Source organism: Hemitrygon akajei, chromosome 19 (genome assembly GCF_048418815.1).
Source record: "Hemitrygon akajei chromosome 19, sHemAka1.3, whole genome shotgun sequence".
In the NCBI taxonomy this organism is placed as follows: domain Eukaryota; kingdom Metazoa; phylum Chordata; class Chondrichthyes; order Myliobatiformes; family Dasyatidae; genus Hemitrygon; species Hemitrygon akajei.
Window position 1 is genome coordinate 14,994,249 of NC_133142.1, and position 25,397 is coordinate 15,019,645.

The 25,397-nt window shown below is 40.2% G+C and overlaps 1 protein-coding gene and 1 non-coding gene across 6 annotated transcripts in view; both read right to left on the minus strand.

Annotated features, from left to right (window-relative positions):
* Positions 1-991: 991 nt before the first annotated feature.
* On the minus strand, positions 992-1,063 carry trnaq-uug (transfer RNA glutamine (anticodon UUG)). The gene has a single exon. It is a non-coding gene; the product is annotated as a tRNA-Gln (tRNA).
* Positions 1,064-2,776: 1,713 nt separating this feature from the next.
* Positions 2,777-25,397, minus strand: part of tamm41 (TAM41 mitochondrial translocator assembly and maintenance homolog) — a 39,509-nt gene continuing 16,888 nt past the window's right edge. Inside the window, exons 7-9 of one of the 5 annotated variants that reach the window (XM_073072110.1) lie at positions 18,093-18,155; positions 10,362-10,383; positions 2,777-5,162 (exon numbers count right to left, since the gene is read on the minus strand). In XM_073072110.1, the coding sequence (XP_072928211.1) occupies positions 5,126-5,162; positions 10,362-10,383; positions 18,093-18,155 (122 nt within the window). In that variant the 3' untranslated portion in view covers positions 2,777-5,125. Of the gene's footprint in view, positions 5,163-10,361; positions 10,384-16,398; positions 17,969-18,092; positions 18,156-20,047; positions 20,178-25,397 lie in introns of those variants that run through there. The other 4 variants (XM_073072109.1, XM_073072108.1, XR_012102130.1 and 1 more) reach the window with 4 other exon arrangements.

The window sequence follows — 25,397 nt, forward strand, 5'->3', positions numbered from 1 at the left end:
GGCTAGGCTTAGCTCAAATACCACCTATAAATTTGCTGATGATACAACCATTGTTGGTAGGATCTCAGGTGGTGACGAGAGGGCGTACAGGAGTGAGATATGCCAACTAGTGGAGTGGTGCCGTAGCAACAACCTGGCACTCAACATCAGTAAGATGAAAGAGCTGATTGTGGACTTCAGGAAGGGTAAGATGAAGGAACACATACCAATCCTCGTAGAGGGATCAGAAGTGGAGAGAGTGAGCAGTTTCAAGTTCCTGGATGTCAAGATCTCCGAGGACCTAATGAGGTCCCAAAATATCTATGCAGCTATAAAGAAAGCAAGACAGTAACTATGCTTCATTAGGAATATGAAGAGATTTGGTATATCAAGAAAAACACTCGAAAACTTCTAGAGCTGTACCATGGAGAGCATTCTGACAGGCTGCATCACGGTCTGGTATGGAGGGGCTACTGCACAGGACTGAAAGAAGCTGCAGAGGGTTGTAAATATAGTCAGCTCCATCTTGGGCACTAGCCTACAAAGTACCCAGGACATCTTCAAGGAGCGCTGTCTCAGAAAGGCAGCGTCCATTATTAGTGACCTCCAGCACCCAGGGCATGTCCTTTTCTCACTGTTACCATCAGGAAGGAGATACAGGAGCCTGAAGGCACACACTCAGCAATTCAGGAACAGCTTCTTCCCCTCCGCCATCCGATTCCTAAACGGACAGTGAAGCTGTGAACACTACCTTTTTAAAACATTTTGAACTTTTTTAAACATATGTCATTTCTGTTTTCGCATGATTTTTATTCTATTCAATTCAATATGTATATACTGTACGTTATTTAGTTATTATTTTACATTATGTATTGCATTGAACTGCTGCTCCTAAGTTAAATTTCACGACACAGGCCGGTGATAATAAACTTTCGTTCCTTCCACAATTAAAATATGCCATTTTCTCTAAATTTTCCGCTTCCCACTTCTTATTTCTCTTTAAAATGTTTCTAGGTCCCACCGAGATTTGAACTCGGATCACTGGATTCAAAGTCCAGAGTGCTAACCATTACACCATGGGACCTTCCTGCGAGCTGGCAGGGAAACACGTCATTTGTATCGCGATCTGAGGATGAGCCGGGTAATTACCGAGGTCCGCGGGGACTGTAAGCGTTGAACTAACGGCGAAGCCGCCATGGCATCTGACAGAGCGCCCCCTCGTGGGGTTAAAACCCCACAGCACCTGGTATCCCACCCCAGTCCTGAGCCTGCCCAACTTCCAAAATGCTATAAAACCCGGGGTTTAGTACAGCCATGGCAGCATATGACCCTATTATTTCCAACTTCCTCACTGGTCCATTTCCGACACCTCCCTCCATTTTCTCGATCTCTCCGTCTACTGATGTCTATGGTAAACCCGCTGCCTCTCTTCCTACCCTGTCGCTTGTAAAAACGCTATCCCCCCCCCTTCTCTCAATTCCTCCGCCGCATCTGTTCCCAGGTTGAGGCTTTTCATTCCAGAACCAAGGAGATGCCCACCTTCTTCAAAGGGGCTTTCCTTTCTCCGCCATTAACGCTGCCCTCGACCGCTTCTCTTCCATTTCGCGCACAACTGCCCTCACCCCATCCTCCGCGCACCCTACCAGGGACAGGGTTCCTCTTGTCTTCATCTACCCACTCCACCAGCCTCCCCGTCCAGCACATAACTTCCGTCATCTCTAACGAGATCCCACACCAAACACTGATCTCCCTCCTGGCACTTAACCTTGGAAGCAGAGCAAGTGCTACACCTGCCTCCACACCTCCTCCCTCACGACCATTCAGGGCCCCAGGAGAGGCGACATTGAGTCTGTTGGGGTAATTACACTGTGCCCGGTGGGACCTCCTGTATATCGATGAGACCTGACATAGATTAGGAGACCGCTTCGCTAAGCATCCACAAGAAAAAAAAGGGTCTCCCAGTAGCCACGTATTTTAATTCCCCTACCTATTCCCATCCCGACATGTCAGTCCATGGCCTCCTCTACCGTCGTGGTAAGACCACACTCAGGTTGGAGGTGCAACACCTTACATTCCGTCTGGGTAGCCTGCAACTTAATAGTATGAACATCGATTTGCGGTAATGCCCCTATCCTTCACCGTTACCCATTCACGTTTCCCTCTTTCACCTTATCTCCTTACCGGTTTACCGCCTCCCCCTTTGTTCCACGGCCTTATGTCCTCTCCGGTAAAATCCCCCCTTCTCCAGCCTGTATCTCTTTCACCTATGGACTTCCCAGCTCTTTACTTCACCCCTACCCTCCCCCTTTCGGTTTCACCTATCACCTTGTGTTTCTTCCTCCCCTGCCCCCACTTTCTTACTCCAGCTCCTCATCTTTTTTCCCCAGTCCCGATCAAGGTTTTCGGCCTGGAACGTCGACTGTACTCTTGCTGCCTGACCTGCTGAGCTCCTCCAGCATTTTGTGTGTGTTGTTTGGAATTCCAGCATCTGCAGATTCTCTCTTATTTGCTTTGTGATGATTTTATAATATATAAATTCTGTCTGCAAGTGAAATGTAACCAGAACCTGATAAGTACTTGAAAGGCTAGTAGTGGAGTGAATTCTTCTCCCAGTCCAGATGGAATGCTTCCTATGTTGCAAAGTGGGAGTGGAAATTGCATGGTGGTTGGTAATAATCTTGCAAACTTTCAATGAATCATGGATAGCAGGTATACAGAATCAGATTCAGAATCATTGTTGGCAAAATTTCAGATGGTGACAAAAGGGCATACTGGAGCAGATAGATGGATAGATAGATATTTTATTGATCCCAAAGGGAATTACAGTATCACAGTAGCATTACAAGTACATAGATATATAAATATTAGAAGTAATAAAGAATAAAAAATAAGTAGCTCAAACAGAAGAACAGGAGGAGGGCATCACTTCCCTGGCTATATGTTGACTCATTATACAGCCTAAGGGCTTATATAGCGCTCTTCAGTGCAGCACAGTTGTCTTAGTTCATTACTGAAAGTGCTTCTCTGTTCAGCCAAGATGGCATGCAGAGGGTGAGAAACATTGTCCAGAACTGCCAGGATTTTCTGTAGGGTCCTTTGTTCTACCACAGTCTCCAGTATATCCAGTTTGACTCCTATAACAGTGCCAGCCTTTCTAATCAGTTTATTGAGCCTGTTGGCATCATCCGTGTTGATGCCACTGCCCCAGCACATCACCGCATTGAAGATTACAACAGACTGATAGAACATGAGAAGGAGAGGCCTGCATACTCTAAAGGACCTGTCCCCTCAGGAAGTAGAGGCGACTCTGGCCCTTCTTGTACACAGCCTTTGTGTTGATGCTCCATTCAAGTCTGTCATCCAGGTGTACTCCCAGATATTTGTAGGTCCTCACCACATCTATTTCCTCACCATCAATAGTAACTGGGAGCAGTGCAGGCTTAGCCTTCCTAAAGTACATCACCATCTCCTTTGTCTTACTAATGTTAAGCTGCAGGTGATTCAGCTTGTAGCATTAGAGTTCTCCACCAGGGTCCTGTTTTCATCCTCCAATCCTCCCTTTATATACCCAACTATTGCTGAGTAAGCAGAGAATTTCTGCAGATGAAATGACTCCGTGTTGTATCTTAAGTCTGAGGTATAGAGGGAAAACATATATATATACCAGTTAGTTGAGTGGAGTTGCAGCAACAACCTTGCACTCATATCAGCAAGACAGAAGAGCTGATTGTGGACTTCAGAAAGGGTAGGACAAGGGAACACAAACCAATCCTCATTGAGGGATCAGAAGTGAGAGAGTGAGTAATTTCAAGTTCCTGGGTGTCAATATCTCTGAGGACCTAACCTCGATGCAACATATTGATGCAGCTATAAAGAAGTCTGCCATATGACAGTGGCCATATTTCATTCGCAAACACGATGGAATCTGCAGATGCTGGAAATTCAAGCAACACACACAAAATGCTGGTGGAAAGCAGCAGGCCAGGCAACATCTATAGGAAGAAGCATAGTCGACATTTCAGGCCAAGACCCTTCGTCCTGACAAGCCTCTTCCCCTCTGCCATGCGATTCCTAAATGGACATTGAACCCATGAACTACTCCTCACTACTTCTTTTATTTTCTGGGTTTTTTTGCACTACATAGACATATATATAATTAATGTAATTCAGTTTTTTTTCTCTATACTAATGCTGCAGGTAGTCTAGATTTCAAAAAACATGTGAGAGGCCAAGGATCATAGCTGTGAGTTCTGTGCCGGGTCTGAGATCAAACTCCAAACCCCCTTTTCCTCAGTCAGTGTTGACACACTGAAGATGATAGATTCATAGGGGTGCATTATGGATCTTGCACCCTTCTCACTACTATTGTCAATGCAGAAGTATGAAGTCCCACAGAGGTACAGGAACAGTTACTTTCCTACAGCCATCAGGTTCATGAATTGACCCACACAACCTCAATCCTACTTCATTGCTTTAATGAGGTAACACAGTGGGTCAATCAGGGACATAGAGTTGATGCGGAGTTTACAGATATTCAAAAAGGCATCCTTGGACTCACTTTACACCGCAGGCTGTCGGAGCAGTGCTGCCAGGATAATCAAAGACACGACCCACCCAGCCAACACACATTTTGTCCCTCTTCCCTCCAGGAGAAGGTTCAGGAGCTTGAAGATTCGTACGGCCAGATTTGGGAACAGCTTCTTTCCAACTGTGATAAGACTGCTGAACAGATCCTGACCTGGATCTGGGCCGTACCTTCCAAATATCTGGACCTAACTTGCACCGCCTTACTTTCCCTTCTCTATTTTCTAATTATAATTTATAATTTAAATTTTTATTATATTTACTTCGATTTGTACTTCAGGGAGCTTGAAGTGCAGAATCAAATATCACTGTGATGATTGTACGCTCTAGTATCAATTGTTTGGTGACATTAAAAGTAAAGTAATAGCACTACATGATAGGCATGTCATCAAGCATAAAATCCTCAGAACTAAACGGGAAGTAGCAGCATAAAAAGAAATATGACATAGTTTAAGAACAAATGGTGAAGTTACTTTTCACATTGACTAAATTGTAGGCCACCGCGCCCCAGGTGATGGGACTAGACTCGGTGCTTCTCTTAAAATATCTGATCTTCACCAGTTCACAGACCAAGTTTTCCAGATGCAGGTAATATAAACCTTGAAAAAGAATGAAAAGAGTTCAAAGTAAAATTTATTATGAGAGTACATACATGTCTCCACATACAACCTTTTTTCCCCCCTGTGGGCATACTATTCAAATCTACAGAACAGTAACTGTAAACAGGATCAGTGAACAAACTCTGCAAACACAAATCTCAATAAACAGTAATAAATAATGAGTATGAAATACCATGAATTGAAAAAGCATGAAACATCACGATACAGAGTAGTTATGGTGACACCAGCGGATAGGGAGCACGAGAAATAGAATGAACATCGTTTTCTCCCTTTCGTTCCAGAGCTTGATGTTTGAGAGCCAACTTCAAGAGGCACCAGTGCCCCAACTGGCTATCTCGGAACTCCAATGACCTGTATTCAATCCAGACCTCTGGTCTTGTGTGTATGGAGTTTAGATGTTCTCCCTGAGTTCGCAGGTTTATCCAGGGTACCAGAATTTTCTGCTACACCTCAAAGATGTGCTGGTTGGTAGGTTAATTTGTTCCTGTAACTTACCCCTACAATACAATGGATTGAGGATCTGGGTGAAGTTGATGGGCATATTAGAAGGAACAAGTTACAGCAAAATATGGTCACTTTATTTGGTACACGAGTGAATCTGCAGATGCTGGAGATAAATAAAAACACAAAATGCTGGCAGAACTCAGCAGGCCATATAGCATCTATGGGAGGAGGTAGTGACGACGTTTCGGGCCGAAACCCTTCATCAGGAGTCGTGACGACGTTTCGGGCTGAAACCCTTCATCAACCCTTCAAACCCTCCTGATGAAGGGTTTCGGCCTGAAACGTCGTCACTACCTCCTCCCATAGATGCTGTCTGGCCTGCTGAGTTCTGCCAGCATTTTGTGACTTTATTAGGTACACCAGCTCTTTAATGCAAATATCTAATTAGCCAATCATGTGGCAGCAACTCAATGCATAAAAGCATTTAGGCATGGTCAAGAGGGTCAGTTGTTGTTTAGACCTAACATCAGAATGGGTAAAAATTTGATTTAAGGAACTTTGTCCTGTTAGTGCCAGGAGGAGTGATTTGAACATCTCAGAAACTGCTGATCTCCTGGGATTGTTCATGAACAACATGCTCCAGAGTTTACAGAGAATTTACAGAGAACTGTGCCCAAAATAAACATCCAGTGAGCGGTCGTTCTGTGGGCAAAATTGCCTTGTTAATGAGAGAGGTCGGAGGAGAATGGCCTGAACTGTTCAAGCTGACAGGAAGGTGACAGTAACTCAAATAACCACGCATTACAACAGTGGTGAGCAGAAACACATCTCTGAACGCACAACACATCGAACTTTGAAGATCATGGGCTACAGCAGCAAAAGGCCATGAACATACACTCAGTGGCCACTTTATTAGGAACAGGAGGAATCTAACATGGCCATGTGAGAGGTGGCATCGATTCAATGGGCCAAAAGGTCTCTTCCTACATTGTGAGAATATAGAAAAGGACAGAATGAACAGAAATATGGTGAATAAAACTGAATACAAGAAAGTGAAGTGTGTTTTATTTCCAAAGGAAAATGCAGCGAGGTAATATAAAGGGCACAATTTGTAAAGGAATGCTGTTCAAGAACAGAGATAGGGAGTGATTTATTTATGCATCAGTCACTGAAATTTGCAGATCAGGTTAAAAAAGGTTTTAAATAAAGCATATGGCTTCCTGGGCTTTATACATAGAGGCATAGAGTACAAAAGCTAGAATGTTATAAAATAGAGCTTCAGTCACAAATAGAGTATTGTGTCCTGTTCCGAGGGCTGCACATTAATAAAAATATTAAAACCTTAGCAAGGCTGCAGCAAGTATTAACTGGGTTGATTCAGTGACAATTGATAGACCAGAGAGGCAGGGGTCAATCTCCTTAGACAGAAGATCTTCGACAGAGGTATTTAAACTGACAAAAGTGTCGAAGATGGCTAAACAGAGAAAAACATTTGCAATTGATGGAGGCATAAAAACTAAAGGACTTAGAATGAAAGCAAGTATTCAAAGGGATTAGAAGGGAAAGAGAAGAGGGAACAGATGAGTGTGGTTAGTGAGCTGAAGAGGACATAATCTAACATTTGGCCTCCATCCCTATTGTGACCTTTGTGTGATCTGTTACTCTACCCGCCTTCCATGCCATTTCTACTGCTATGTACTCCACAGCAGCCCTGGCTGGACTTTGGGTTCATCAGGATCCACCAATTGGTGTTTGCCCAACACTACCTCGGTCGCAGATCTAGACCGATGTACCACCATGCTTGAGACAGAGCAGGTCTACCACAAGTAATATCTTTCAACTCCGCCCCCCCAGTAGCCCCATAATTCTCATTATCCCTGTCCGGCAGTGCTGATGTTATGCTTATCGGGAGCACAGGCTGGGCGATTATGCAGCAATGCTAAACAGAGATAATGAGAATTATGGGGCTACTGCTGGGGCGGAGAAGAAATTACTTGCGGCAGACTTGCTCAGTCATAATGCTTTAACTCCATTTTTAAATTCACAGCTAAGTTTATAAATCCACAAACCACCTCATTTTTGTAAGCAGCAAGAATTGGCTGAAGTATCAGTGCTGTTTTTATTCTGTCCCTTGTTCATCCACAACAACATTCTTGGTCACCATCTCCCCAAACCTCCCTCAGTCTCCACTGCTCTTTCCTCCTTTCAGATGCTCCTTAAACTCTACCCACTGTTCTACCGACATTTGTCCTAAGGTGGGTCGGCAACATTTGTTTTGCTGAAGTAACACACACGAAATGCCTGAGGTACCTTAGCAGGTCAGGCAGCATCTACGGAGAGGAATAAACAGTCACCGTTTCGGGCTAAGACCCTTCATCAGGACTGGAGAGGAAGGGGGAGGATGCCAGAATAAATAGGTGGGAGGAAGGGAAGGAGTACAAGCTAGCAGGTGAGAGGTGAAGACAGGTGGGTGGGGGGGGGGGGATGAAGTGAGAAGCTGGGAGCTGATAGGCGAAAAAGCTAAAGGGATGAAGAAGAAGGAATCTGATAGGAGGGGAGCATGGATCATGGGAGAAAGGGAAGGTGGAGGGGTACCAGGCAGGTGAGGAGAGGTAGTAAGAGGTGACAAGCAGGATTTCTTGATGGCCAACCATTCTAATTCCAATCGCCACTCACACTCTGACTTGTCCGTTCATTACCTCCTCTACTGCCACAATGAGGCCACTCTCAGGTTGGAGGAGCAACACTTCATATTCCATCTGGGTAGCCTCCAATCTGCTGGCACTAACATTGATTTCTCTAACTTCCAGCAACTTCCTGCAGCCCTTCTCCTGTGTTCCATTCCCCACTCGAGCTCCCCTTACCTCTTCTCCTCGCCTACCCATCACCTTGATGCTCCTCCTTCTTCCCTTTCTCCATGGTCCACTCTCCTCTTTCAGATTCTTTCCTCTTCAGCCCTTTACTATTTCCACCTATCACCTCCCAGCTCACTTCATTCTGATCCTCCCCCTACCTGACTTCACCTATCATCTTATAGCTTGTTCCCCTTCCCCTCTCTCTTATTCTGGCTTCTTCCTCCTTCCTTTCCAGTCTTGATGAAGGGTCTCAGCCAGAAACATTGACTGTCTATTCCTTTCTAGAGATGCTGCCTGACCTGCTGGGATCCTCCAGCATTTTGTATATTGCTATGGATTTCCGCCTCTGAAAGTCCAACCCTACGTCCCTGTCGTGAGAGGTGGAAATGGGCAAGGCCGGCCAACCGGGCTCTGGTGAAGCTGAATAGGCCAATCCCCTATGCAGTGGGTACAATGGATTGCAGAAGCATTGATGAACTCCAGCCATACCATCGACTTCAGAGGACGATGGACACAGGAGGTCACCGATGGCCAAATGCTCCACTGGGAGCTAAGGGCTCAACAATCAAAGAATAAACAAGTCTGGATTTCCAGCATCCACAGAATCTCTTGTTTTGATGAAGATGTTCCTGCGAAGTGCCTTGGGATGCTTTGCTACTTTTAAAGTGCTATTTAAATGTAAGTTGTTACTATACTTTGCATGTGTAAGGAATTGCCAACACTGGAGTAAGCAGGATGTGGCTTGGTAAGCTGTATATTTGTTTTTGCACAAGATATGATTATAAAAGGATTTTAACTTAGAGTAAATTAAATCTATATATTCCCAAAAGAAACATGCTCACTAACCAAGAAGACTTCAACCTAAAATATTAACTCTTTTTTTCCACAGATACTGCCTGACCTGCTGAGTACTTTCAGCATTTTCTATTTTTGTAGTCTGTGATATATTGTGGTCCATTTATATGGAACTAAGCCAATTCATAAAACAAAACCTCATCTTACAAATAGCATTGAAAACAGATAAGAAAGTAATTTCCTTGCAGACAATACTGATAACAATTTCCCAAAGTAATTTGCATTCAGCTTGATTGTAAGCACATTGAGTTGGCTGAGGCTTTTCGGCAATTATTTCTGCAGATGTGCAGCATGTATGCCGACTACACTTCACTTCATGGTGTTTTAGTAAACTATGACAGGACAAACAGCTGCAATTACCTATTCTATCTGACTATCTGGGGGAAATTTGTTATAGTATATAAGCCAGGCAGTGAGTCGAAGGATAGTATTTCACTTCTTAAGAGATGGATGTAATCAAGCACACCGTTGGGCAGTCACGAAAACACAAGACAATACTACAGATGCTGGAAATCTAGAGCAATATTATCGTCCTCATGAAGGGTCTCAGCCCTAGAACGTTGACTGTTGATTCCCATCCATAGATGCTGCCTGACCTGCTCTGCTCCTGCACATTGTGTGTATTGTTAATGTGATTGTATTATATGTTATTTTGGCTTGCATGGGACTAACCTTAATAACATTGCTACCTCAACCTCATTATTCTAAGCTGCGTCTTTTATTTAATGTTTTTTTTCTTATTCAGTTGCTCACAGGCTCTTAAGAGGATGATTGATTGTTCATTATTTACTATCAATGAATCACGAAGTACATAATACTATCACACAGAGAAACACTTGATTTTTGCTTCAGCACAAAACTATCAGATGATCAGTTGAATGGATCGTAATCTGGCCTTTTCCACTCTGTGAGACAGGCAGTTGATGTGTTACGTCCCTATGCTTTTTCATTGTATTAAAAGATGACCCAGCTACACCTTTCTGCCCAATGTTTATAGATAACAGTATATTAAAAAAAGGCTCACCCAATGCTCTTGTCAGTGCAACCTGAAAACAGAATATAGAAAGGGATTGAATTATCAGCGCGATTTGCACATTTTTTCAACCTTAACATGAAATTAAAGAAAGGAGAATTATTTTACAGAGGAGTTAAGAGCATATAAGGAAAACATCAAGTTAAAAACACTTGAACAGTCTGCACACAAGGTATAAAAATAGTGTAAGAGAATATTTAGCATTTACAAATTTTGAATCAGATCCTTTTTCATAATCTGGTTTTTGCTTGATCTTTGTCACTGTGACCTATTACAGTGCAGGATGGAATGAAAAACCGAATGCATATAGAGTGTTATTCTACTAGTTTGCATCTCTAGATTATGAAGTTTATGTCAAATATTGCAAGTCACTAGTATATATTCAGAGTTTTAAAATCTTATCTTTCAAATGCAGAGAGATTAGATTCAAAATGAAAATAATTGCAGGAATCATCTTTCTATTTGGACCAAATTAAATTCAATTTTTAATGTGCCATTTTACTTCCTTGATCATGATTTTATTGTTATTTGGTTTCATCCAGTCTTGCTATAAGCTAAATGAGGAAAGGAAAATCAGTAAAAGCTTTCATACTTGCGTACTCTGGGAATTATTTTCTATATTGTTTGGATTCTAAAGCTGAACTTAACAGAAATAAAATAAACATACTTAATCATAGTTGCTAGCATGTAAAGAATCTATTCATTGAGTCAAATTCAGTCATCCTTGTTTTAATATCCTCAAACTTTTTTTCTAGACTATGCTGGGAACATTCACACCCATATAATTATTGTATATATCTAAGGGTTTGTATAAATCACTTGGTGTAGAATTTCAGGGCTGTATACAGGACAGGGTGGAAGAGCCAAAACTAGTCAAACAAGGCAAATATGGCAGAACATAAACAAGCTGTCAGAACCAGCCCCTTTTTCTGGAACCAGTAGCGTAGCTGTTGAAATTTGAAGTTCATTCAATGTCAACTTGGTGTTTTTTTTTGGGGTTTTATGGTATTTAGTTTTAAGGATGTTACATGGATTAGATTCTGTAGTCCTTTAAATAATTAAAAACAATTACACTCATGTTCCCATTGCTAGTGAATATTTATAAAACACCTAAAGATTTAGTGGCAGTAAATGGGTACTGCAAGAACAAAAAATAAAAAATCTGCAGATGCTGCAAATCCAAGCAGCACACATACGATACTGGAGGAACTCAGCCTGCCAGGCAGCAAGAATGAGGGGTGACCTAATTGAAACCTATTAAATGGTGATAAGCCCTAATAGAGTGGATATGGAGAGGACGTTTCCTATTTAAGCCCAGAGGACTCAGCTTCAGCATAGAGGGATGTCCTTTCAAAACAGATGAGGAGGAGTTTCTTTAGCCAGAGAGTGGAGAGTCTGTGGAATTCTTTACCACAGGCAGCTGTGGAGGCTAAGCCTTAATGTATATTTAAGGCAGAGGTTGATATTTTGTTGATTGCTCATGGCATGAAGAGATATAGGGAGAAGGCAGGAGGTTGGGCTGAGAGGAAATTTCAATCAGCCATGATGGAATGGTGGAGCAGACTCGATGGGCCAAATGGCCTAACTCTGCTCCTATATCTTATGGTGTTCATTTCCACTGGAAATGTTTGAAAGGATCTTCAATATTCCATGAGCTTAAATACAAACAAAAAATAATAAATACAGTCCTGAAGGATTTCAGTGGAAAGGCAACATATATAAACTGGAATATCTTAAACAATGAATGTAAAAGCAACAATGAGGGTACTTTAGTTACTGAGCAACATTTTCCTTCCCACTGTGAATCTCTGTGTTAGTTAATCCGACTCCACAGAAAAACATATTGATGAGGCCATTCAGCTCATCAAGCCCATACTAGATTGTCAAAAAGTCCTTTAATTATTCATTCTTTTCATTATTTTCTTCTAAAGACCCACACTTTGTTCCCTTTCAAGTAGATATATATTCCTTTTGAAAATTACTATTGAATCTGCGTAGGCAGCACATTCCAAATCATTATAACACATTACTTTAAGCATACTCCTAATCCTTCCTTTGCTCTTTTAAGTTTACATGTACTTACAACATTAGCACGTAGGATAGATAATGGATAAATATAAATGAATAAATATAATTCAGTACATTCTAACTCAGAAATTGCAGGCAAATATCACTGAGAAAATTAGCTCAGAAAACAATTGTAATTATATATTTTTCTTATTGGATAGACTTACTTGAACCAAACTATTACTTGCATTTATCAGTGAATCTTATGTGATTGCATAAAAGATATAAAGTGATCACTGATTAACCGAGAGGACGATCTAGTATGGGACTTGTTACTTGCCAGATCTCAGTAGACTGGTAATTTTACTCTGCTTTCGGCCAAAATACAGCAGTAGTGGCTTTCACATCTCTTGAGAATGGTTAATGCACTCTTAAAATTAGTAGGCTCATAATGTGACATTCAAGAAAAGGCTCATACTGATGAGCCTGGGAAAAGTCACCAATTCTTCTAAAACTGTGACCAGAACGAAGAAAAACTGCCCCTTCCCCATACTACCCCCTTTTCTTGTCAGACATCTTAAAACTCCTTACTCTTGCCCTCTCCATACATCTTCTGGAACAAGTGGAAACCTCAGACTTTACCAATAATATTTCCATCCTGCTGCTCTCAGTCCTTCCCTTGCTCAGGAAGCCAATCACTTCCTCTCATATCCTCTTTCAGCTTTTACCAAATCTGATATCCATTTACTGCCCCATTGATTACTTTACAAATTTGATTACCCAATGTCCCTCCACCGTTCCCCTGCTTACTTTGATAAATGATTCACTCTCTTTGAGTAGTTCCATAATATTTGGAATAATTTCAATTGTTTTAGTTCTGATAAGAACTGGACAAACATTTGACTTTGTACAGGATTAAACTGTAAACATAGATTATCCCATTAGGCATAATCAAAATTACTCTCATATTATACTTAAGGGAAACTTTTGCCTGTGCAATGCAACTGGTCAGAGCTAAACGATGCAGGTTGACTTTGGATTCATAGACTGAGATTTGACTTTACCTTAAAACCCATGGTTAACTGTTACCGGTAGTTTTTTTTTGTCAATAGTTAAGTTAGTTTGAAGCACGCAAACCTCTAAACCATGACAAGGTTGTGGACCTCTTAGAGGACCCAAGGACCCTCAGTTGGACCTGGAGGACCCTCACTGACCCAGAGGGCTATGTTGGCTGGAGTCAGGGCTTTATGCTTTGGCTCTCGGTAGGGTCAAAAGGTACAGGCCAAACTAAGACTGGTCCACTGCCAAATAGGTCAAAGGGTAGAGGCCAAAGTAAGACTGGTCCACTGCCAAATAGGTCAAAGGGTAGAGGCCAAAGTAAGACTGGTCCACTGGCCCCCCAGGTTTGGGGTGGGGGGCAGCTCAGGGCTAACAACCCCGACTAGTAATTACTAAACAAAATTGTTACAGAAACAGCAATGAAGATTCCTTCTACATCTGAGTGCGACGGTATTCCTCAGTCTCCACCCGGGACTTGTATGACTGAAAACTGAGAAGAAGCTACTGAAGAAAACTCTGAGACGGAATATCTTCATTGCTGCCCGAAACACCAACAGCTAGTTGGCTAGTTTAAAAAAAAGAATGGCTTAAACTGTACACCATGTCAAAAGTTCCTTTGATCATTCAAATCCTGCCCACCTATTGGGGGAAAGTACCTATTTTCATGAGGTATTTTAATAACTGTAGAAACGAAGTTTCTGAAATTGCAACTGCCTTGCCACTCCATTTACACATGATGGTTTCAATGTTTGTATATGTTTTTTTTTGCAGAGACCTGACCAAGTATTACAGAAATGATTATTTTACTTTTCCTTTACAACCTTGGAACATCATAAAGCCATACAGTCAGATTATATAAATCCAAACATTTTATGGTCACTTTACTACCAATTTAATCAAGGTTACTGGTTTACCAAACCTAAGGTAAACAAATAATGCATGTCATTAAATTTGGCAGAGATGGGTCAAATGTGCAAGGTAATGTACATGTGTTTGAATGAATTACTAGTTTCACATGCCCCACTCACTTAATACTTTAAACTTGAATTTTTAAGAATTTATGTGGAACTGATTACTGCTAGCATGATATTAAGCACAAATAATGGCTTTGAAGTCCAAACTTGGTAAAGTTGTAAATTGGTTTATTATTGTCACATGTGAAAAGCTGTTTTGCATGCCATCTATGCAGATCATTTTGTCACATCAGTACATCAAGATAGAAAAAGGGAAGAAGCAATAACAGAGGGCAAAATATAGCATCACAGATACCAAGAAAGAGCAGTTCAGGCAGACAATAAGATGAAGATTGTGTCCATTTGATAATAATAGCAAGATAGGAAATGTCCTTGAATCTGGTGGTATGTACTTTCAGATGTCCTCCTTTAAAGAACGGGGCTCCCCCACCCCCACTTCCACTACTGATGCTGCCCTCATCCGCATCTCCTCCATTTCTTGTACGTCCGTGCTCACCCTATCTTCCCACCAACTTAATAGAGTTCCTCTTGTTTTTACCCACCACTCCATCAGCCTCTGCAACCAACACATTATTCTCCACAACTTCTGCCACCCCCCCCCCCACCCCACTCTGCTTTCCACAGGGATCGTGCACCCGCAATTCCCTTGTCTATTCAAATCCTGCCCACTAATTTCCTCCTGGCACTTATTGCTGCCTTTACACCTCCATTCAGGGCCCCAGGCAGTCCTTCCAGGTAAGGCAACACTTCACCTGTGAATCTGCTGGAGTCGCCTATTGCATCCAGTGCTCCCGATGCGGCCTCCTCTACATTGGTGAGACCTGTTGTAAATTGGAGGACTGCTTTGTCAAGAATTTCTGCACCATCTGCCACAAGCGGAACTTTCTGGTGCAAAACATTTAAATTCCCATTCCTGTTCCGACATGTCAGTCCATGGCCTCCTCTTGAGCCAAGATGAGGCCACCCTCAGGGTGGAGGAGAAACATCCTATATTACATCTGGGTACCCTCCAACACGATGGCATGAATTTTGATTTCTTCTTCTGGTAAACATATTCCCCACCGTACTCCCTTTTTCATCTATTCCCCACTCTGACCTTTTACTTCTTCTCACCTACCTATTACTAAACCATGGGTCCCCTCCTCTTTCCCTTTCTACTATGGTCCACTCTCCTCTCCTCTCAGATTCCTTCTTCTCCAGCCTTTCACCTTTTCCAGCCACGTAGCATCACTTATCACCCTCCAGCTAGCCTCCTTCCCTCTTCCCCTCCTTTTTACTCTGGCACCTTCCCCCTTATTTCTCAGTCCCGAAGAAGGGTCCTGGCCCAAAATATCAACTATCTATTCATTTCTAAAAATGATGCCTGACTTGCTGAGTTCCTCCAGCATTTTGTGTGTGTGCTGTTTTGTATCTTTCGCTCGATTTGAAGGGGGAGAAGAGAAAATCTCTGAGGTGGAAGGTGCATTATAGTGATACAACTTAAGCTAGTAAGTGAACTTCAGAGAAACTAAAATAATTTGAGACTGAGTCAACCATAATCATCATGAATGGAGGAGGGACTCAAGTGTTTGGATGACTTACTTTGACTGTTAACATGTTTCTTGAACAAAATCCAATACATATTACTTAAAAACGTCTTAAAATGTTTGATAAACTTGAAATAAATAGGTTGGTAAAAAGGGAGGCTAGAAAGGTATGTAAAGTGTCAGATATTTTCAAGAATGAAGATTGTTGTAACTCATTGAATAAATGGTTGATGAGAAGCTGTGAAGTGCTCAGAATTATTTTTGTTAACTTTCCCAGACATTCAAGACCCACACTAAAGAACACAAATCTAGCTTAGCCCACCAGCAGAATGCTGAAGGAATCCTGCTCACTCAGAGATTCATTTGCTTCTCTAGCTGTTAGCCTAAACTTTCTTCTACTCTCAGAAAGTTGTGAAGGATCTCACTGTAACACTTTGACAAAGAACAGAACAGTCACCCCAATTCTCTATTTAATATTTATTAAAGAATAAGAATACACAAAAATTACTCAATTATTATCATAATTCTGTGACATGCAAATTGTTGACTATGATTCCTCCAAGACTATAAAATACTTTGGAGTATTAGGAGACTGTCAAATATACCATATGAATGCAAGTTTCTCTTTTCAATATTTCCAGTACTTACTATATGGCATTGTGCATATTAACGATGGGTGTGTAACACCATCTTGCATACAATGGATTTTTCTGCCCTAAACTAGAACACGACATCAAATAGTTTCAAGTAAATATACTCAGAGGTCAAGAAGAGTTTAACTGATGTTGGGCAAACAAAGATCATATTCAGGAAGGTGTTGTAAATTTCCAGATTTATTACATTTTATATCACGCCAGGTTTTATTAGAAATCTGTTGATAATTTAGTGAGCAAAGGATCATCTCAACTGATTAATGCAGACTAGATATATAAATTTCCTACACATTAGGGCCATTGTAAGTTTGCCAACTTTCAAAATTGCCGTTGTTATACTAAATAAATTACCTAAATGTAAATTGACTGTGAAACAAAAATATAGCATAACAATATGACAGCACACTTAAGTGATTTCACAACCTAATTCAATTAAGCCTGCCCCTGAGGCCAAACAAATTCTCATTTTCAAAGCGATGTGAGTTGGTGTAAATGATGCAACCATTTAGAGTATGCAGACTTAAGCCGCAAATTTTTTTCGAATTCAAGATGAACATGTGATTTCTACACAATGATAAAAATCCCAGGTAAACAATTTCAACCCATCAGCATTTTTGGCCAACTCCCTAGTACTGGTTTACCAAAAGTAGCAACAATATTTTAATTTTTAACTTGAATTTCTTGAATTTGACAGTTGACATGAATCCAATACAGTCACTAGTTGCCACCTTCTGCACTGATTACAATAGGTAAATTCACCATGCAGTGAGATGCCTAGTACATATGCAGGGCAATACACGGTTTAACCTTCTGATTTAGTTACGATAAAAGTGTTCAATTATTCAATGAATTCAATTAAACCAAAATATTTAGAACTATTTCTAAGTGATTGGAAAAGAAAATCCATAAAATAAGCACAACTCACTTAACTAAAACATTCATAATGATATTGCTACGTTGGTAAAGTGCTTCATTTTATATTGTCTTGTTTTCCCAATTGAATTTATCTTTACACACTCGTGGAGAGTTTGTATGATGCAGTATTCCACTTTTATCAATAAATACCCACTGTTGAAAAAGTCCAAGCTTTGCAATAATGCCCCATTAGCAGAAATAATACGCATGTATTCATAAAATTCCTTGGAAATAAAATGCATTAAATTATTGATGATGCTAGACTTTGGAAAGATGCTGCAGACAATTTTATAAAACATCCAAATTACTTATGAAAAAAACAAATAGCTCATAAGCTTCATAAAAAATATAACTTCTTTAAAATTTAAGTTATAATTATCAAATACTTCAGGAAGATTTTCTTCTCCATCCCCTCCACATTTTATGTAGCTTCTTCACGCTATAGGTAATTGTTTTTTTCATGCCTAAGTACATAAGAAACAGACCATGAAATGATATCCACAACTTAAACAAACCTAATATTGTCAAGAGCATTTCAATTGAATGCATTACAATATACAATTATTTGGGAAGGAGTAAATCTCTTACCAGCAGTAAGTATTCCTTTTGCACTTTGAGTTATACTTGAAGACTTTACGATACCACCTACACCTTGTAATTTGGGGAAAGAAGCCAAATATTAAATATGTTATTTCAATTTTTATTCCCAACTCTCTTTCTGGATAACGTTATGCTTCACAATTGGGACTGAAGTTTGAGAGCAATTTAGAAAGGATAATGGAAGCCATTTAACTACTCCTGGAGTACCTGATTGAAGCCTAGAAATGTAATTCAGTCTTGGTTCAGATGGCAACTTTTTGTACCTACCTTTCAGCTATTTACGTGGGCTGGATTTCACCAGAAAATTATATGTATTTTTTGCCCTAAGGTATGCACAAAGGCATTTTAAACAAAGCGCCAGCTTGAACTTCTGTAATTGCTGTGTTGCTTGACTCCTACTGGAGCAGAGACTCGGAGAGCCTGTTAAGTGAAGTGGGAAGGTTGCAACTTTGACAAAATATAATGAGGCTAACATACAATAGCTAAATATAGGCTTGTGACCATTATTTCCCATTTTGGAATTTGGTCTGGTATACTTTTCTTTGTTTATTGGAAGGGACAGCCAAAGTGGGATGGACAATAGCAAGGCTTTCCATCCAGAAACAAAGGGGGGAAATTTCAAGGCCCTTCAAAATTTAAAATTTGTCACAGTTGATTCCTATCACTGATAAAAACAAATAAACAATAACAAAATTGCTTCAGTATGTCACAGATAAGGAATAAAAGATAGACTGACATTTGTGATATTCTCATTGCTGAAGAGTGCATGGACCACAGGACGTCATGGTCCTTTCTATAATAAAGGTTTGGCTGTTTAGGATTCATTCACTCTTCACCCAAAAGATTGCAAATCATTTAATTTCTCTTCCTGGAGCAATGTGGATGCTTAGCTGACAAGAATTTTTGACACATAGATATTTAGACATTAATGTGATCAAAAACTTGGGGATAAGGTGGAGATGATGTGCAAGTTCAGTCATGGGCTTACTGAAAGGTAAAGCAGTTTTGTAGGACCTACACCTGCTCTTATTACTTAACTTCTTAATCATTTCACTATGGATATGTCTAATTTCACAGGAAATCTAGTTTAAACATGCCAAATGAAAGGATGCATCAGGAACTTCTGAATGTGTCACAACCTGCAGCATCTATTAATCAAAGAGAAACAAATATTATCCAAGTCAGAATTCTGAATTCCAAACCCTTTCATTCTTAATCAGATATTAAGATCGACTTAAGTTATGGTTTTATATTCAGCGAATTCCACTAATTTGGAGCATCATTGTTTAATTGGGACAGCCACTTATTTGACACAACTCTTAAAGAACTAAAATTGATTGAGGAAAAAGCTGAGATTCCCTTAGTTTAGTTGGGACAGGGGACTGTTGCCAAACAGTTTTAAACTAGCGTTAGTCATGTGCAGTTTAGACACTACACTGTGCTTAGAATAAACAGTTTAAAATAGCATCAGTTGTATGACTTAGTGTTCTAAAAACAGTGATTTTTTTCCCCTGATAAGTGGTAAGAAAGGAACAGCAAGACAATTCAAATTGTTTTGCTCAATGCGGTTTCAAGCACTCAGGCTTGGAGATGCCAGAGACAGCTGGGATTGAAAATGAAACAATTTCACTCCTTCAACAAGTGACGAACTATGAAGAATATGAAGATATCAACAATAATCTTGAATGTTACAATGAAAATGAAGATTTGGAGTATGCAGTCGTTGAGAACATTGTATGAAGGCAGTTCATTATTTATACTAGGATTCTGCATGATTTATAGTCAGAAGAACACAGCAGAGCACACTGTATGAATTCCTCTGTCGTTAACTATTAGGGATTAATACAGTTTTATAGTACACTAGTGGAATTAATAGTATTCAAATTTGTTTTGCATTTCATTTAAATACATAATTTGTTACTTAATGTGTCTCTTCATTATACCTTTTAAATTATTTCCTCGGAACTCCAGCTGATTGAGGCAGTTGCTTAATTGAACCAAAATGTACTGGTCCTGATCTTTCCCAATTAACTGGAATCCACTGTACTTAAATGATAAATAAATAGCTGAAGTCTGAAATTTAATACAAGAGTGAAATTAGACCCAATATTCATTAGTTCAGTCAACTATGAAAAAGAGACAAAAGTTGTCCAAGTTTACATGCCACTAGAAGTCTAAAATACTTCTGGCAATGCATTTCACACAAAATGCTGGAGGTATTCAGTAGGTCATGCAGCATCTATGGAAGGAAATGAACACTTAATATTTCGGGTAAAAGTCCCTTCATCAGTATACTTGTGCTTGTTAGGTACTGATCAGTCATCTCTTTCAGCATATAGAAATGACATTAAGCCCTTAATTAGCAAAACAAAGGAGCTTAAACCTGCATTAAAATTTCTTCTCTAATACTGAACAGAAAATGAGTGAAGCATGTCACAACGTGCAAATAGTCTTGTTGTTTATTCTAAAAAGGTTGCTGAAGGTTACCAAAATTAAAAGTTAAGTATTTTCTTTCAAAAATTTAACTTGGGTGTGGATTCATGAGGTCCTCTGTCATCCACGTGCCAGCCACCTATCTCCCATAGTGCACCCCAGGATGTTTCTAACATTACTTCTGACCCAAATTAATCCTAGAAAATGTGCAAATCCACAGAAACTTCTGAACTATTGAAACATCAATGTTGCATATAAATGCATGTCATCCTTGCAAGCATGTGGCTTACTCTTGCAAAACTAAATTGCAAAGTTAAAAATCTGGATATAATTTTAGAGAGCAACTGGGACAACTTATAGCATATGTTGAATATTTCAGGCTCACTGATCATATAAAAATGCATTTACAATACTGTGCAAGAGTCGCAACAATATTGCAATATGGTGCAACATTCAGATATATTGATTTTGAAGTATAAATTTATTAAGTTTGCCCAAGGATCCTAGAGGAAATATTATAATTCCTTGAGATGACAAACATAGCTCTAGTTTATAAGCAATATCATCGGATTGAATGGACAATATCTTAGACTATGCGCCTGTGTCTCTAGACTGGGACTTGGCTCAAATGACACACAATAAGGTAAACCAATGAGTTCTGGAATTGTGGCTAGAAAGATCCACATGTATAATTACTGATACTTGGCTCTCAGCTGTAACTGGAACAAACTTGGCTTTCCAACCTAGAGAGGTGGTAAGTGAAAACTGACCTTCTGGAAATAGTTAAAGGAACAGAAAAATATAAAGAGGAAAATCACTTTCTGGTATACGATAGGGGTAGGACTATATTGTATGGAGTATATACTATATGGAGCTGATTCAAAGTGACAGAAGACCTTTGTGAGATTTAAATTTGTCTGGATTTACAGAACTGTACAGTGGTGTGCAATAGCTAGGGTGCCCAAGACGGTAGAAATTATATGTATCGCTCTGTGCGGCAGCCACAAAAAAAAAAATTCATGACATATGTGAGTGATGATAAACTTGATTCTGATATGGGTCTCTACTGTGGACTGAGAGTGAGAAGCACCAGAGACATTATGTAATGATCAACAAGCCAATTGTTTGGAATCAAATGACCTTGCCTGGTGTCTCAGGGCTGAGTGTGTTTGCACCCACACCACCCCACCCCACTGCCCCGGCACTCCTTCTCTGCCACCTGTCCCACACCCCTCCTGCAGCACTCCACCATCACCATTCCGAACATCCTTTGCTCACACCAGACATACAAGCTCGCTCTGCACTCTGCATTGATAAATACAGTACTGTGCAAAGGTCTTAGGCATCCTAGCTATATATACGAGCCAAGACTTTTGCACAGTGCTGTACTTTCTTGATGTCACAAGCATAAATGATTTATAAAGCAAAGGTACATACACTGAGCAATATCAATTCATTGAAATGCCTTTTACTTTATAAGTAACATTTTTGCTCAAGACTTCAATTTACAATGATTTATTTTCCAAAATAGAGAAGAGACAAGTTACAATCCAAAATTACAGTTTAGCGTTACATCTGGGCTACAATTAGGAAGGAAAATTACATTGAAGTGGAACAAACTGATGTGGAATGAATTAGATCAGAACTAACCAGATCAGTTCAGTTTACACCTCTAGCTTCAGACTGGACTGTCAAGAACAACTTATAAAGTGATTTTTAGAACACTGAACAGTACAGCGGAGTACAGGTCCTTTGGTTTGCAACGTTATGCTGACTTTTTAAACCCCCTACATAACTCTCTATTTTTCCTTTATCCATGTGTCTAAGAGTCTCATAAATGTCCATAATGTATTTGCTCTACCACCACATGTGGCAGTGTGTTCCATGCACTCGTCACTCTGTGTAATACATCAACCTCAGACATCCCCCTATACTTCCACCAATCACCTTAAAATTATGCCCTATGGTATTAGCCACTTCTGCCCTGGAAGAAAGGTGCTCAGTGTCCACTATCTATGCCTCTAATCGTCTTATAAACCTTATCCAGTAATCTCTCTTCCTTTTGTTCCAAAGAGAAAAGCACTGGCTTGCTCAACATTAGGCATGCTCTCTAATCCAGGCAGCATCCCAGTAAATCTTCTCTCCACCCTCTCTAAAGCTTCCACATCCTTCTTTATTTTGAGACGACTGGAAATGGACATAATATTCCAAGTATGGTCTAACCGGAGTTTTATGGAACTGCAACATAACCTCACAATAGCTGTTGAAATCAATCCTGAAGGCCAACACACCACATACCTTCTTACCCACCCCATCAACTTGTGCAGCAACCATTTTCATGGACCCCACGTACCCTCTATTCCTTCATGCTGTTAAGAATCCTGCCATTAATCTTGTACTCTGCCTTCAAGTTTGGCCTTCCAAATTATATCACTTCACACTTCTCTGGATGAACTCCATCTAGCACAGGGGTTCCCATCCTTTCTTATGCCATGGACCAATACCATTAAGCTAGGGGTCTACAGACCCCAGGTTGGGGACCACTGACATCTTATTTCTCAGCCCAACTTTCTATTCAATCAATGCCCCATTGTAACCGATGCCAAATCTCTACACTATCCACACCACCACCCTTTCACTTCTTTATCTAAGTTACTTACGAAAATCAAAGAGCAGGATTCCCAGAACAGATCCTATCTCCTGAATTTCTAAATGAGCCTACCATGGGGAACCTTATTGAATGCTTTACTAAAATCCATTTAGACAACAACCACTCTACCTTCATCAATTTGTTTTGTCACTTCCTTGAAGTCAATTAGGCTCATGGGGCATGACCTGCCCTCACAAAGCACGTTGACTATCCCTAATCAGATTATGCTTCTTCAAATTATCATAAATCCTGTCTTTAAGAATCCTCCCCAATAGTTTGCCCACCACTGATGTAAAACTCACTGGATTCCCAGGATTATGATTTTTGAACAAAGGAATAACATTTGCCACCATCCAATTTTTGGGTACTACTTCTGTGGTCAGTGAAGATGTGAAGATTATTGCCGAAGGTGCAACAATCTCCTTGCTTCCCATAATAATTTTGGGTATATCCCGCCCAACCCTGGGGATTTGCCTATCACAATGTTTTCAAAAGTTCCAGCACATCCTCTTTCTTAATGTTAACATGTTCCAGCAAATTATTCATAATCTATGCTAACCTCACATTTGTCAAGATCCTTCTGGCTGGTGAATACTGAAGCAAAGTATTCATTAAGGACCTCTCCTATTGAGGAACATTTCTTCTTTCATCCTTGATCAGTCCTACCCTCACTTCAGTCATTCTCTGTTCTTCACGTATGTGGAGAATGCCTTGGGGCTTTCCTTATCCCTAGTCACAAAGGCCTCATGTCCCCTTCTACCACTCCGAAGTCCCTTCTTGTACTCCTTCCAGGCCGTCTTATAACTCTCAAGTGCCCTGTCTGATCCTTCCTTCCTAAATCTTAAGTATGCTTCCATCTTCCTCTTAACTAAGTGCTCCATTTCTCTTGTCAACCATGGTTCCTTCACCCTCCCATCCTTTCCCTGCATCAAGGGGATAAAACCGTCAACATCTTCATGCAAGATGTTTCTCCCTAAACAATGTCTATTTTTCCATTGTACATTTCCACGAGTACTTCTGTTCCCAATTTATACTCCCAAATTCTTCCCTTTGAGCATCATAATTTGCCTTTCCCAGATAAATACTTTCTCATACTGTTTGCTCCTATCCCTGTCCAAGGCTATACTAAATATCAGGGAGTCATGGTCACTGCCTCTGAAAACTCACCCGAGAGCTGTTACCTGAACAATTCATTGCCTAGTACTAGATCCAGTGTGGCACTCCTTGAATCAGCCTGTCTACATATTGTACGAGGAATCCTTCCTGGATACACCTAACAAATTCTCTCCCATCTAAACTTTTGGCACTGCGGAAGTACCAATCAATATCAGGGAAGCTGAAGTTACCCATGACAACAAACCTATTATTTTTACATCTTCCCATATTCTGGCTATTGCTCTGTTCCTAAACGACTCCGCTGCTATTGGGGGTTCTAGAGAACACTTCGAAGAGTGATAGCTCTCTTCCTGTTTCTGACTTCCACCCACCAAACTTTGATTGGAGCTTATGGAACCTCATCCACAGCACAACTTTGCACTATGTTTTTGCAGCAAACCTTTGGGAAGGTTTAATTTTGGGTATAGTCCACATAATGAATTATCAGATTTTCTGCAGGATTCGTTTAAAGAATGCTTGTAGGTGAAGTTATAACTGTAATTATATATTTTTTTCAATTTGTATGAATGACAAGCTGGAATTTATTATTAGTGACAAGAATAAGATTTTGAATACAGGGGATTAGTTCACACACAGGCATTATATGTAACATTGAAGATGAAAGCACAATTGAATAATGCAATAATGACAGATGGAAATTAGATTTTTCCTACAATCCTGGCAAATCTGGGGCAGGAAATTGGGGACCCTGTTGCCATCTATTTCTGAATTCTCATAATTTTTAGTGGCTGATAGCTACATCAAAGAGAAATATTGTCTCATTGGCAGCTTTGAATATGAATGCTGGGCTATCCATCACACGTCATGTTCTCCAAAATGAATTCTACCATGGCCTGTCACAAGAATGGCTAGGAAATGCCATATACTGTATTTAAAAATAGGGCTTAATGTAGGCAAATAAAAATATAACTAATAAGGTGACCTGAAGACCAGGAGGTTTGCTAAGGTTGGAAGTGCATTTACAGTGAGCAATCCAGAAAAAATATAGGATGGAAGATCTTGGAATTGCATATGGCCAAAATTAGAAACTTAAG